The 15,000-nt window shown below is 41.5% G+C and overlaps 1 protein-coding gene across 1 annotated transcript in view; it reads right to left on the reverse strand.

Moving 5' to 3' along the window:
* lars2 (leucyl-tRNA synthetase 2, mitochondrial) overlaps positions 1-15,000 on the reverse strand; it is a 74,215-nt gene that overhangs the window by 12,403 nt on the left and 46,812 nt on the right. Inside the window, 7 exon segments of the mRNA XM_056476126.1 lie at positions 1,101-1,212; positions 1,286-1,363; positions 6,593-6,685; positions 6,687-6,763; positions 7,475-7,657; positions 12,270-12,373; positions 14,926-15,000. The exon segment at positions 14,926-15,000 is cut by the window's right edge and continues 63 nt beyond it. Of these exon segments, the coding sequence (XP_056332101.1) occupies positions 1,101-1,212; positions 1,286-1,363; positions 6,593-6,685; positions 6,687-6,763; positions 7,475-7,657; positions 12,270-12,373; positions 14,926-15,000 (722 nt within the window).

Genomic DNA, 15,000 nt, shown 5'->3' on the forward strand with positions numbered 1-15,000 from the left:
GTCCGCCATGTACATAGCAAATACGGCATGGACTCTTAAAGTGAATGTGAGATGAGACTGTGATTGGTTTAATGCAAGTTATGCTCAAAACACACCCAGAACGTATTAAGAATATAAGCACAACCATGTAATGCTGTGTTCACACCAGACGCGGTATGCGTGGATAAATCGCGCTATTCATGCGTAAATAGACGTGTGAACATTTTGAGTTTACTCGCTTCATTCGTGCTTCATATCCGCTTCATTCGCACGTCAAATTCACTACACAACAGATGCAGATTCGAATCATGGGCAGGGTTTTCTCTCTAGCTCTGTTGTTAAATTTCTAACATGCATTTTATAAAGAGAATGGCTGTGTTTATGTGCTTTAGGAAGGCTGAAAAACAGCGTCAATTCGTTTGGAGTCGTGTCTGAGTCCACTAGATCCTTTCAGAGGTGCACCCAGCTCTGTGAGCTCATAAACTCCTCCAGAAACTTAACCTGGATGATGGAAGCGTTCAGCGGTGCTTCAGACTGAGCCGAGCCCAGTTTGATGAACTGTTGTCGGTGTCGGCAGGAGGATTTTCCCCCGGGACACCCACAACAGGTGCTACGTCATAATCACACCCCTATAAGAGCAAGCCTGATTGATTAACACAGCGCGGATGTCCACTGAAGTTCAGATTTTCGAGCATTTCGCCCAAATTGCGTCATTCGTGCCACCTCATTCGTGCGTATCACACCGCAGGATGTCTATTCGCGTCTTTGCATTGACTTAACATGTACATCACTCGCTCCTGCCGCTTCTTCCGCGTCTGGTGTGAACGCAGCATTAGACCATGCGCCGGGGCTCAGAGCGTATTTTTCCATCCTTATAATTGCAAAAGTGGATTCAGACATGCCCTTAATGCACTTTAGACTATGCGCCTAGATCATTAAAATAGAGCCCACAGTGTTCATCAGAAGAAAAACACTGTTAAGGTTTAAAACTACATGAGGCAGAATAAATAATGTGGTCATTGTCATTCTCAAGTGAACTATCCATTTAGCAAAATCCACTCCATTGCTCTAGAAGCGGACCACTGAGTAAAATAGTGAGTAAATAGTGTTGTCTGTCATACCTGCCCAGAGTTCAGAAGCTAAATGTGGACACATGGGAGCAGCCATGATGCAGAGCGAAGCCAATGCCTCCTCGAACTCCACACTGTGCAGGATGACCCGCGGCGAGGCTTGCTGACGGAGGCAAACGGAGAAATCAGAAAGATCCAGCAGTGATCTGGGATATCACTAACAGCAGATGTCTTACCGAGAGAGTGTTGGTCAGGCCCATGAGTCGAGAGATGGCTGCGTTAAACAGATAGTCCTCTGTGAAGTGACCTGTGACCTGTGAACACAATAATCTGGATTAGAATCAGTCAGAAAACTAATATCAGCAACTCAATTCAACATTTCAAACATCTCAGTGAGGCTAATGTCGAGTTCAGACTGTTTCAAAGTAGCGGCGTCACAGATGTTTTCACACTGCATGACTCTCTAGGCTAGCGTTCCGTCGCTGCTTGAACTGTAAGATGGATCGGCAGCAGAGGTTTTCACACTGCACGACTTTACAATAGCCGACAACTCTGTCTCAGTCCGCAAACTGTGTCTCACAACTAAACACACGCGAGAAGTGACATGAAAACAACGTGAGGTCACACAGTATGCACTGCATTCAGAAAGTATACATAGCTCTTGACTTTTTCCACATTTGTTTATGTTACAGCCTTATTCCAAAATGCATTAAATTCATTTATTTCCTCAACATTCTACACACAATCCCCTATAATGACAATGTGAAAAAGAGTTTTTGAAATTGTTGCACATTTATTACAAATAAAAAGCTGAAAGATCACATGTACATCAGTATTCACAGCCTTTGCCGTGAAGCTCCATATTGAGCTCAGGAACATTCTGTTTCCACTGATCATTCTTGAGATGTTTCAGTAACTTCACTGGAGATCACCTGTGGTCAGTTCAGTTGATTGGACATGATTTGAAAAGGCTCAAAACTGTCTATGTAAGGTCCCAGGGTTGACAGTGCATGTCATAGCACAAACCAAGCACGAAGACAAAGGAATTGTCTGTAGACCTCCGAGACAGGATTGTCTCGAGGCACAAGGCTGGGGAAGGTTACAGAAATATTTCTGCTGCTCTGAAAGTTCCAATGAGCACAGTGGCCTCCATCAACTGTAAGTGGAAGATGTTTGAACCACCAGGACTCTTCCTAGAGCTGGCCGGCCATCTAAGCTGAGTGATCAGGGGAGAAGGGCCTCAGTCAGGGAGGTGATCAATAACTCGATGGTCACCCTGTCTGAGCTCCAGCGTTCTTCTGTGGAGAGAGGAGAACCTTACAGAAGGACAACCATCTGTGCAGCAATGCACCAATCAGGCCTGTATGGTAGAGTGGACAGACTGAAGCCTCTCCCCACCTGGAATTTGTTAAAAAAAACATCTGAAGGACTCTCAGACCATCAGAAACCAAACTCTCTGGTCTGATGAGACTAAACTTTAACACTTTGGAGTGAATGCCAGGCGTTACGTTTGGAGAAAACCAGGAACCGCTCATCACCAGGCTAATAGCATCCCTACAGTGAAGCATGGTGGTGGCAGCATCATGCTGTGGGGATGTTTTTCAGCAGCAGGAACTGGAAGACTAGTCAGGATAGAGGGAAAGATGAATGCAGCAATGTACAGAGACATCCTGAATGAAAACCTGCTTCAGAGTGCTCCTGACCTCAGACTGGGGCGACGGTTCATCTTCCAGCAGAATAATGACCCAAAGCACACCGCCAAAGTATCAATGGAGGGGCTTCACAACAACTTGGTGAATGTCCTTGAGTGGCCCAGCCAGAGCCCAGACCTAAATCCTATTGAACATCTGTGGAGAGATCTGAAAATGGCTGTGCACCGTCGCTTCCAATCCTATCTGATAGAGCTAGAGAGGTACTGCAAAGAGGAATAGGCAAAAATTCCACAAAGACAGATGTGCCAAGCTTGTGGCATCATATTCAGAAAGACTTGAGGCTGTAATCGCTGCCAAAGGTGCATCACCAAAGTATTGAGCAAAGGCTGTGAATACTGATGTACATGAGATTCTTCAGGGTTTTTATTTGTAATAAATTTGCAACAATTTAAAACTCTTTTTTCACATTGTCATTATGGGGGATTGTGTGTAGAATGCTGAGGAAATAAATGAATTTAATGCATTTTGGAATAAGGCTGTAACATAAACAAATGTGGAAAAAGTGAAGCGCTATTAATACTTTCCAGATGAACTGTACTGCTATGTTATTAAATACATAATGTGAAAAGACGCCTTTAGTGGGGTAGGATATCTACTTATTTTGCTCACCTGGCCTTTGAAGGGAATTAGCAACTTTCTTTTATTTTTTATAGAATTCTTTAATGTTTATTTTTTAATTAGAATATGCAAGAGATACACAAATTGGGATCATATATAAAGAAAACAACACAACAAAAAACAGATGAAACAACAACAACAACAACACAGTCAAGTACTGGCAGGTACGAGATCTCCAGTTTCCACATCAGCTCATTCTCCAGAGACACACACAACTCAAGAAGTGACGACGGAGACTTTTCCCAGCAGGACATCAAGGGTTCAGAGGTTTAGTAGCTCTGGATTGAATCATGTCAAGTCCAGACGCTTTTACCAGCACAAGATCAATCTCAGCCCTGGAGAGGCTCTTTATACTGGCTAAAAATACACTTCCACATCTAACACCACTCTCCAACTGTGTGCACACCTCAGTTTGATAACAAAATAGGTACATATACACTGAAAAATGATTCATAGAATTTACTAAATTAATTTAAAGGGGTGGTCTAGAGTGTATTTTTAAGGCTTGGTTGTGTTTATAAGATGCAAATCAATGTGTGCTCATGCTTCATTTGTAGAAAATCACGCTATTTTTGCTCGTATATCTTACTTTGGTTATATACAGCTACTCAGCTAACATGAAAACGACTGTCACATTTCCTAGTTCCTCGGAAAGGCCCGCCCTCAAGAGGCTCTGATTGGTGAACTAACATAATGTTCTGCGACAATGCCGACACACAATAAACACTTAGTGGCGTTTGAAGACGTGAGACGCGGAGCACAGATGCCCTTGATTCTGGAGGTGATTAATACTATTATAACACTAATACTGAAATGGTTTCGGCGTTTTAGAATGACCAAATCAACAGATGTTTTACAGTGTGCTCAGCCTGCTGGTTTGTCCATTCACACACATTTTATCATCACATGTTTTTTTTTTTTTTTTTTTACTGCTCAGTTTGGCTTTATTTGATGCATTGAAAGAAGAATATTTGGTTCACCAAGACTAAATTTGATCAAAAATACAGAAAAAATATATGATTACATTTTAAATGTTTCTTTTTTCTTTTTTTTTTTATTTAAGTAGTCGAAAAACATACATTAATCAACATAACTTACAATACAACATAAATATAAACAGTGCTTTAACATTGTGTACATACAAACAAAGACAAAAAATAAAATACAATAAAATAAAATGAAGACAACATCAGTAGAAGCAAAACCTGACAGCATCAGCGTCATTTTGTCCAGTTAGTTACATTTGGCTTTGGAAATAATTTGTGAAAGGCAGTGAACTTGGACCTGGAACCATTTAAACTGAGTCTTATTTTTTCCAAACTAATGAAATGCAACACATCATTGGCCCACCGTTTAAAAGAAATGATTGCTTCCAATTGATTAGGATCAAGCGTCTTGCTAAGAGAGAAGTAAAGGCAATGCAGTCCAATTCACTTTTTGACAAATTGTTATTTTCATATACAATACCAAAGACAGCAGCTAAGGGATTTGCAAAAACATCTTTACAAAATATTCTGGAGTAAGATAAAAAAATATTTGACCAAAATACAGATAATCTGGGACATGACCAAAACATATGGGCTAATGTAGCAGGGGACTGCTTGCATCTTGTACAGATGGGGTCAACAGAGGAATACATCCTTGCCAATTTGGCCTTGGAAAGATGAAGTCTATGTACCACTTTAAATTGAATAAGGCTATGTCTAGCACAAATAGAGGATCTATAGATTCTATATATAGCCTCATTCCAGTCCTCGTCTGTCAGACTAATATTCAGGTCTAGTTGCCAGGAGTCTCTTTGTGTAGATCTAGAAGAAGATATCACATGATCTCTTGACTTTTGACTCAAATCAGATGACTTTTTTTCTTAATGTGCATTCTGGAATTTGTTCGCTAAACATGTTTCCATTGTAGCTTATGCGCATCTTTTCTTATCGAATAAAAAGTTTATCCTACTCAGTCACGCGCAGACATTTTTTTATGCGCATTTTCAACATATATGCGCATCTTGCCTTTTCCGTAAACCGATTTTTTTAATGCGCATATCCAAAATGCTTACAAAAATAGTTGTATGGAAACATAGCTAATGACTCTAACTGCATTCTACTAGTCTTCAACATGCAGTCAAAGCTTCTGAACGCTCCATACGTGCAGATAATGTCTTCATAATATCAGCTCGCACATCATTAAAAACAACAGTTCAGACAATAAAAAACCCACAAACTCTTAAAACTCAAATATTTGTTTGCAGACGACACCACACTTATCGGCCTCATTCAGGACGGTGACGAGTCTGCTTACAGACAGGAGGTTAAGGAGTTGGCTGTCTGGCGTAGCCACAACAACCTGGAGCTCAACACGCTCAAAACAGTGGAGATGATAGTGGACTTCAGGAGAAACCCCCCTGCTCTCCCCCCACTGAGCATCATGGACAGCATTGTGGCAGCAGTGGAGTCATTCAGGTTCCTGGGCACCACCATCTCTCAGGACTTGAAGTGGGACACTCACATTGACTCCATTGTCAAAAAAGCTCAACAGAGGCTGTACTTTCTTTATCAGCTGAGGAAGTTTAACCTCCCAAAGGAGCTGCTGAAACAGTTCTACACCTCCATCATTGAATCAGTCATCTGCACATCAATAACTGTCTGGTTTAGCTCAGCTACTAAATACGACCTCCAAAGACTACGTCAAATAGTTCAGACTGCTGAGCGAATCACTGGTACAACCCTTCCTACTCCCCAAGAACTGTACTTATCCAGAGCGAGCAGAAGGGCTGCCAAAATCACTTTGGACTCCTCACACCCAGCACACTCCCTCTTTGAACTTTTACCTTCTGATCGACGCTACAGAGCACTGCGCACCAGAACAGCCCGACACAGAAACAGTTTCTTCCCTCAGGCAATCCATCTCATGAACACTTGATGATAATAAACATGTACATACACTTGTCAATCTGTATATTTGCACTCACTACTTCTATTTTTTTTATTTTTATTTATTTATTATCTGTTTGTTGTCCTGTCTCTGTTATCCTGTTGCACTGTAGAAGCTCTGTCACCAAAACAAATTCCTCGTATGTGTGAACATACCTGGCAATAAAGCTCTTTCTGATTCTGATTGTTTAATACAGCTACAACCAGGGAAAGTGCATTTTACCCTCCAGAAGATGAAGCCTAAGCCTTTATAGATAGGTGTAAATGTGGGAGTGTTCACCTGTGTGATGGTGTAGTTCTTGTTGTCCCAGATCTTCTTGGTCTCTGAGCGCTCTCTCTTGTTTAGGATGGACGGGTTTGGCAATTTCTGGACCCTCACGGACACTTCTCAGCTTGCTGACCAGACCCCAAAGACGCGACTGCCAGCGTAGCACCCCAGGAATGGCATCAGCTGCACACACACAATAATAATAATAATAATAATAATAATAATAATAATGAGGGCGACGCGGTGGTGCAGTCGCCTCACAGAAAGAAGGTCGCTGGTTCAAGCCCCGGCCGGGCCAGTTGGCATTTCTGTGTGGAGTTTGCATGTTCTCCCCATGTTCATGTGGGTTTCCTCCGGGTGCTACGCTTTCCCCAACAAGTCCAAAGACATGCACTATAGCTGAATTGGGTTAGCTAAATTGTCCGTAGTGTATGTGTGTGTGTGTGTGAATGTGTATGGATGTTTTCCAGAGATGGGTTGCAGCTGGAAGGGCATCCGCGGCATAAAACTGAAAAGAGTTTATGGGTGTATCCCCATGTTGGGTTGTGGCTGGAAGGGCATCTGCTGCGTAAAACCTATGCTGGATAAGTTGGCGGTTCATTCCGCTGTGGCGACCCCTGATTAATAAAGAGACTAAGCTGAAAAGAAAATGAATGAATGAATAATTAAAGAAGGCAGAACTGTCTAACATTGACTCCAATCATACACAAAAGCATTGAAACTCAAAGATGGACGTACACAACCTAAGAAGTAGAAAATAAAATGAAGAACTGTTTGGGAAGTGAGTGTTGTGATGTCCCTAAAGATCCCCAACCCTAATATGTTCATCCTCCAGATCTGAAACGCATGGAGCAGATGAACGGGTCATTAGAATGGGTTATTTTCAGCACTCACTCTTGACGTCCCACAGGATGTCCTGCTCAGGCGGGGCGGCGTACAGCAGGTAGAGGCGCAGGGTGCTGATGCCGTACTGCTGCAGCACCTCCTGCGGGTCCACACCGTTGTGTTTAGACTTGCTCATCTTCTCCCACGTGACCGTCAGGCGCCTCCCGCTGCTCTTCTCCACCGGATCTGGACCTGACAGAGAGCAGCAGAGAGCTTTAGTTTACATTTAGACCATCACCCGATACAACATTCCAGTCACAAACGGACATTCACGGTGCTAGGCTTGGTGCTCAAATCTGATGTTTTCACAGATCAGATGTTTTTGAATAGCTGTTCATATGGATGTTATAAATGTGGCCAGTATCAGGTTTGATCATTGTCATGGTCTTAAAGTGATCCACATGCGCTAAAGTACAAGATAAAACATTTGGGGCCTCAAGTATCAACGCTGCGTACGCACAAAAACTTTGCGTGCGCCAGATTTAATGCTCACGTTTGGATTTACTAACGATGAAATTAATGTGAGAATGTGCGTTAGTCCGCACCAACTTCATGTCTGGCGTACGTGCATTTCTTGTGTGTGTTTGTTTCCATTGGCCACTCCTAGAGGCAATTATGTTAAATTGCACACTATAAAGTATCGCACCAACAAAGGATCCTGGCAACTAATTCTTTCCAAAGGGAACTGGCAGACCACTCGGGGTTAAGCCAGTCATCTTTAAGCCGTGCAATGCCAGCTGTATGGGACGGGATCATCCCCATGTCTCGCAGGTATATAAGGTTTCCATAGCATGCAGTTGACCAGCAAAACATTAATGGCCCGTTTCCACTGAGTGGTACGATACGGTTCGGTTTGGTACGCCTTTATGGCCGTTTCCACTGTCTAAAAGCGTACCAAACCGTACCGTACCACTTTTTCGCCACCCTTTCGAAACACGAGAAAGGGTACCAAAAGGCGCAGCTGAACGCTATTGGTTTACAGAGATCCGTCAATTGCTTACGCAACAAGCCAGAATGAAAACAAAAAACCCGCCATGTTTGAAATACACAGCGAGAGATTACAGCGGAATTATAAATACATATAATAACGAGCCATGGCCGACCCGGGCTCAAACAAACCTTGTCGTCGTCTGGATGAACAGCCACAAAGCCAAGAAGAGCAGATTTACCCTGTGCCGCGTAGTTTTTTACGAGCCAGTCTGAGGCACGAGCGGTTTCGCTTTCTTGCTAGCGCTCGCGCGCGTCTAACATTATATCTGAAATAACAAACTTCTAGAGCTGATGATAATAACCTGCGCTTGATTATTGACGTGCTTTTGAAACCCGATCCTGTCAGACACTGACAAACGTGAGAGTGAAGCGCGAAGAAACAAAGGAGAAGCCGGAAAAAAGGAGCACATTATTATTCAGCAAACATGAACAAAATGCCATGATTAACTAACTTATTATCTTCACCTTTTGGACTAATATGAACAGGGAATGACGGAATTACTGTCTAACAGAGGCTACATGTGCTGCTGAAGATTACAGACACAGATAAGAGGTTTTCACTGACTGTAGGCTATATTTTGTGTTGTTTTGAACCTAAATACGGACGAAATGTCTGCTGTGTGCAGTTCTTCTGTAGTTGATAACATATCGGAGACTGTAAGGGGCTGTATGTGTTTATATATGTTCATTTATTTATTTATTTAATATAATTACAGACGTTACAGTAGGCTGTTTCGCACTGTCATTGATCTGCAGTTATAATCAACTCATGTTCATTGAAAAGTTAGTAATAAACATTTATACACAAGTATTTATGTGTGTAAAGCATCTGTTTTGTGAGAAGTGCTTCTCATATGATATGTAAGTGACCTGTACAGCTTTATTGTAGACATTTTCTCGAGCGAGAATGACGTCGACTGAAACTCTCTGTCATACACCACGCCCACCAAAAGGGTACCCTTGTTAGTGGAAACGCAAGCGTGATAAAGGTGACCCGTACCGACCCGAACCGTACCGTACCAGTCAGTGGAAACGAGCCATAAAGCGCAGTTTGCAGCGATCGCCGGTTTTCCCAATGTAATCGGAGCGATCGACTGCACGCACATTGCTATAAAGGCGCCATCTGAAGACGAATTTGCATACATGAATCGGAAACATTTCAATTCAATAAATGTGCAAATAATATGTGATGTTCAAATGTGATTGGGCAGCTGAAATGCCGGTGGCGCTGCCTTGATAAGAGCGGAGGGGTGCTGCTATACCGCCCTAACAAAGTGTTCCTCTAATACATCTGTGTCTCCCACAGACACGGATACTACTCCAGACAGTAAAGTGTCGCCCACAATTGAGGTAACCCTCTCCTCAAAGAGTGTTAGTTCAGCATCCCCCGTTCCCCCGCCTGTTCAGTCCACACTTTGATGGTGCGCCGCTGTTCTCCTCTTAACCTGCACCTTTACATCAAACCATTTCTTTATAATGTACAGTGCGATGTTCAGACCCCACTGTGTAAACTGCGTCAGCTAAACTCTCCCACTCAATTTTTTCTTTTGTTATTAATTTCGGAGGACAAACTAGCAAATAACAGTGTTTCTCCGGTCTACCTCCGATAGGAGCACCGCCAATTCACATTCTGTGAAGTTTCTCTTCTTGCTTGCTTTTTCGTTTGGTTTTGCCAAAGTAGAGTCATTACCATATTTATAAGGGGGAGGAGGCAGGGAGGGGTTTTGTGCTCGTGCACGTGCGCTCAGTTTCACGTTAATATGGATGTACAAAGAGAATATACGTGGGATTCAGCGTACACAGTGTTTCATACATCTGATTTTATTACTATGTACGCACATTTACAGCTTTGTCTGTACGCAAAGTAGTATGAATTCAACACAAGTCTTCGTACATAAGGGCCCCAGATCTGTATCTGATTTAATACCACATATGAAAGTGGCACGAATTGGAATTTAAAAGTTCCCATTCCATATGGTTTGAGCTTTTCACACTGGCATGACAGAAACAGATCTCAGTCAAAAAATCTGATTTGGGCCACATTTGCCTGCGTGCGCAGATTCCGTGTGGGCCTAGTTATTAGTTACCACATCATACCATACCATAGTTACCATTATCATGAATGGCGATTGTGATCAAATCAAGATTTCAGGCTCTTTGCTGAGGTGTGATTCAGCTACAATGAGCGTTAAATCAAGAATTAACAGAGAATGGAAATGTGTTGTTACAGTGCAATGCATTCTGGGTATTTAAGACAAGGGATCCTGATTCCCATTACTCTCTTTTGATTTACTGTATCATATATAAAAAAAAATATATATATATAGGCCACTTTATTAGGTACACCAATCACATGGCAGCAACTCGTGTCGTGTAGACTTGTAATAGTCGTGTAGACTTGGTCAAGACGATCTGCTGCAGTTCAAAATGAGCATCAGAATGGGGAAGAAAGGGGATTTACGTGACTTTGAACGTGGCGTGGTTGTTGGTGCCAGACGGGCTGGTCTGAGTATTTCAGAAACTGCTGATCTACTGGGATTTTCACGCACAACTATCTCTAGGGTTTACAGAAAATGGTCTGAAAAAGAGAAAATCCAGTGAGGGGCAGTTCTGTGGGTGCAAATGCCTTGTTGATGCCAGAGGTCAGAGGAGAATGGCCAGACTGGTTCCAGCTGATAGAAAGGCAACAGTAACTCAAATAAGCACTCGTTACAACCGAGGTCTGCAGAAGAGCATCTCTGAACACACAACACGTCCAACCTTGAGGCGGATGGGCTACAGCAGCAGAAGACCACACCGGGTGCCGCTCCTGTCAGCTAAGAACAGGAAACTGAGGCTACAATTCACACAGGCTCAACAAAACTGGAGAGAAGATTAGAGAAATGTTGCCTGGTCTGATGAGTCTCCATTTCTGCTGCAACATTCAAATGGTCGGGTCAGAATTTGGCCTCAACACCATGAAATCATGGATCCATCCTGCCTTGCATCAACGGTTCCGGCTGGTGGTGGTGGTGTAATGGTGTGAGGGATATTTTCTTGGCACACTTTGGGCCCATTAGTACCAACTGAGCATCGTGTCAACACCACAGCCTACCTGAGTATTGTTGCTGACCATGTCCATCCCTTTCTGACCACAGTGTACCCATCTTCTGATGGCTACTTCCAGCAGGATAACGCACCATGTCATAAAGCGTGAATCATCTCAGACTGGTTTCTTGAACATGACAATGAGTTCACTATACTCAAATGGCCTCCACAGTCACCAGTTCTCAATCCAATAGAGCACCTTTGGGATGTGGTGAAACTGGAGATTGGCATCATGGATGTGCAGCCGACAAATCTGCAGCAACTGCGTGATGCTATCATGTCAATATGGAGCAAAATCTCTGAGGAATATTTCCAGTACCTTGTTGAATCTACGCCAAAAAGGGTTAAGGCAGTTCTGAAGGCAAAAGGGGGTCCAACCTGGTACTAGTAAGGTGTACCTAATAAAGTGGCCGGTGAGTGTGTGTGTGTGTGTGTGTGTGTGTGTGTGTGTGTGTGTGTGTGTGTGTGGAACATTTCTCCTCTAAACTGTTTCCACACATGAATTAAAGCTCACAGAATTAAGCGTTTCTGAAGACATTGCAAATCTGTTGTATTGTTGACTGGCAACAATAAGGGACCAGTTTAGACCCAGGTTGAGTTCCAATCGAAGGTTCCTACATAGGGTAGACACATCCATACTGTACTTTATATCCTCTACTGACATGCGCACAGACAGACACACACAGACGCAGACAAACACAAAGGCACGCAGGCACGCACACCCAACCTGTGAAGTCAACGTCCTCTTTCTTCAGGTACTGTCCAGTGTGTTCCAGTGTGAAGGTCTGTCCCTTTATGAGCCCCTGAACCAGCAGCTTCCTGAAGGGCTCCCTAAAGCACACACACACACACACACACACACACACACACACACACACACACACACACACACACACACACACACACACACACACACACACACACACAGTGACCAACACTCCACAGGTAAACTCGGTAAAACATCTGACAAACCTACAGCAAACACTCAAACCTGACCACACAGCTTCAAAGACACACCTGTGTGTGTGTGTGTGTGTGTGTGTTTACAGTATATGTGTTTGTATGTTTACAAGTGTGTGTGAGTGAATGTGTATTTTTGTTTGTGAGTATTTCTGTGTGTGTTTGTGTGTGTGTCTGTATTTGTGTTTGTATGTTCGTGTGTGTCTTTGTGTGTATTTTTATCTTTGCATGTGTATTTGTGTTGGTATGTTTGCGTGTGTGTGTGTGTGTATTTGTTTGTTTGCATGTATGGTTGTATGTGTGTGTATTTTTGTTTGTATGTTTGTGTCTGTGTGTTTATATGTGTGTATTTGTGTTTGTATGCATGTTTGTGCATGTGCGTATATGTGTATTAGTTTGTGAGTGTGTATTTGTATGTTTGCATGTGTGGTTGTGTGTATGCTTTAATACGTGTGTATTTCAGTTTGTGTGTGTTGGTTTGTGTGTGTATTTGTATGTTTGCATGTGTGGTTGTATGTGTGTGTTGATTTGTGTGTGTGTGTTTGTGTGTCTTAAGATGTTTTTGTATGATTATGTGTGTGTTTGTATGTGTGTTGGTTTGCTAGTGTGTGTATTTGTGTTTATGTTTGCATGTATTTATGTTTGTGTGTGTGTGTGTTTATGTGTATTTGTGTTTGTATGTTTGTGTGTGTGTGTGTTTGTATACGTGTGTGAGTATTCATAAGAGTGTGTTTGTAAGTGAGTGTGTTTTTGTGTGTGTATTTGTCTATGTGTGTGTGTGTATGTATGTTTGTGAGTGTGTTTTAGTGTTTGTATTTGTCTGTTTGACTGTATATGAGTGTGTGTGTGTGTGTGTGTATGTCTATGTATTTTTGCTTGTATGTTTGTGTTTGCATGTGTTTGTATGTCTGTTTATGCATGTGTGTGTGTGTGTGTGTGTGTGTGTGTGTGTGTGTGTGTGTGTGTGTATTTGTATCCTAACGTGTGTGTATTTTTGTATCACTGTCTCTGTGTTTATATGTGTGTATTTTTGTTTGTACAGTATGTGTGTGTGTTTGTATGTTGGTTTGTGAGTGTGTTTGTGTTTACATATATATATGTATGTGTGTGTGTTTATATGTGTGTGTTTTTGATTGAATACATGCTTGTGTGTTGGTTTGTGAGTGTGTTTGTGTTTACATATACATGTATGTGTGTGTGTTTATATGTGTGTGTTTTTTGTTGAAAATATGTTTGTGTGTTGGTTTGTGAGTGTGTTTGTGTTTACATATATATGTATGTGTGTGTGTTTATATGTGTGTGTTTTTGATTGAATGTATGTTTGTGTGTTGGTTTGTGAGTGTGTTTGTGTTTACAAATATATGTATGTGTGTGTTTTTGATTGAATGTATGTTTGTGTGTTGGTTTGTGAGTGTGTTTGTGTTTACAAATATATGTATGTGTGTGTTTTGATTGAATACATGCTTGTGTGTTGGTTTGTAAGTGTGTTTGTGTTTACACATATATGTATGTGTGTGTGTTTATATGTGTGTGTTTTTGATTGAATGTATGTTTGTGTGTTGGTTTGTGTGTTGGTTTGTGAGTGTGTTTGTGTTTACACATATATGTATGTGTGTGTGTGTTTATATGTGTGTGTTTTTGATTGAATGTATGTTTGTGTGTTGGTTTGTGAGTGTGTTTGTGTTTACAAATATATGTATGTGTGTGTTTTTGATTGAATGTATGTTTGTGTGTTGGTTTGTGAGTGTGTTTGTGTTTACAAATATATGTATGTGTGTGTTTTGATTGAATATATGCTTGTGTGTTGGTTTGTAAGTGTGTTTGTGTTTACACATATATGTATGTGTGTGTGTTTATATGTGTGTGTTTTTGATTGAATGTATGTTTGTGTGTTGGTTTGTGTGTTGGTTTGTGAGTGTGTTTGTGTTTACACATATATGTATGTGTGTGTGTGTTTATATGTGTGTGTTTTTGATTGAATGTATGTTTGTGTATTGGTTTGTGAGTGTGTGTGTGTTTATATGTGTGTGTTTTTGATTGAATGTATGATTGTGTGTTGGTTTGTAAGTGTGTTTGTGTTTACATATATATGTATGTGTGTGTGTTTATATGTGTGTGTTTTTGATTGAATGTATGTTTGTGTGTTGGTTTGTAAGTGTGTTTGTGTTTACATATATATGTATGTGTGTGTGTTTATATGTGTGTGTTTTTGATTGAATATATGCTTGTGTGTTGGTTTGTAAGTGTGTTTGTGTTTACATATATATGTATGTGTGTGTGTGTTTTGATTGAATGTATGTTTGTGTGTTGGTTTGTGAGTGTGTTTGTGTTTACATATATATGTATGTGTGTGTGTTTATATATGTGTGTTTTTGATTGAATGTATGTTTGTGTGTTGGTTTGTGAGTGTGTTTGTGTGTCACCTGTGTGCAGTCATGCTCTGGTCTCTACAGAAGTGGCTGAGGAATCGAGCGTAATAGAGATGCATCACTGCGTGC

This window comes from Danio aesculapii, chromosome 16 (genome assembly GCF_903798145.1).
Source record: "Danio aesculapii chromosome 16, fDanAes4.1, whole genome shotgun sequence".
Classification (NCBI taxonomy): Eukaryota; Metazoa; Chordata; class Actinopteri; order Cypriniformes; family Danionidae; genus Danio; species Danio aesculapii.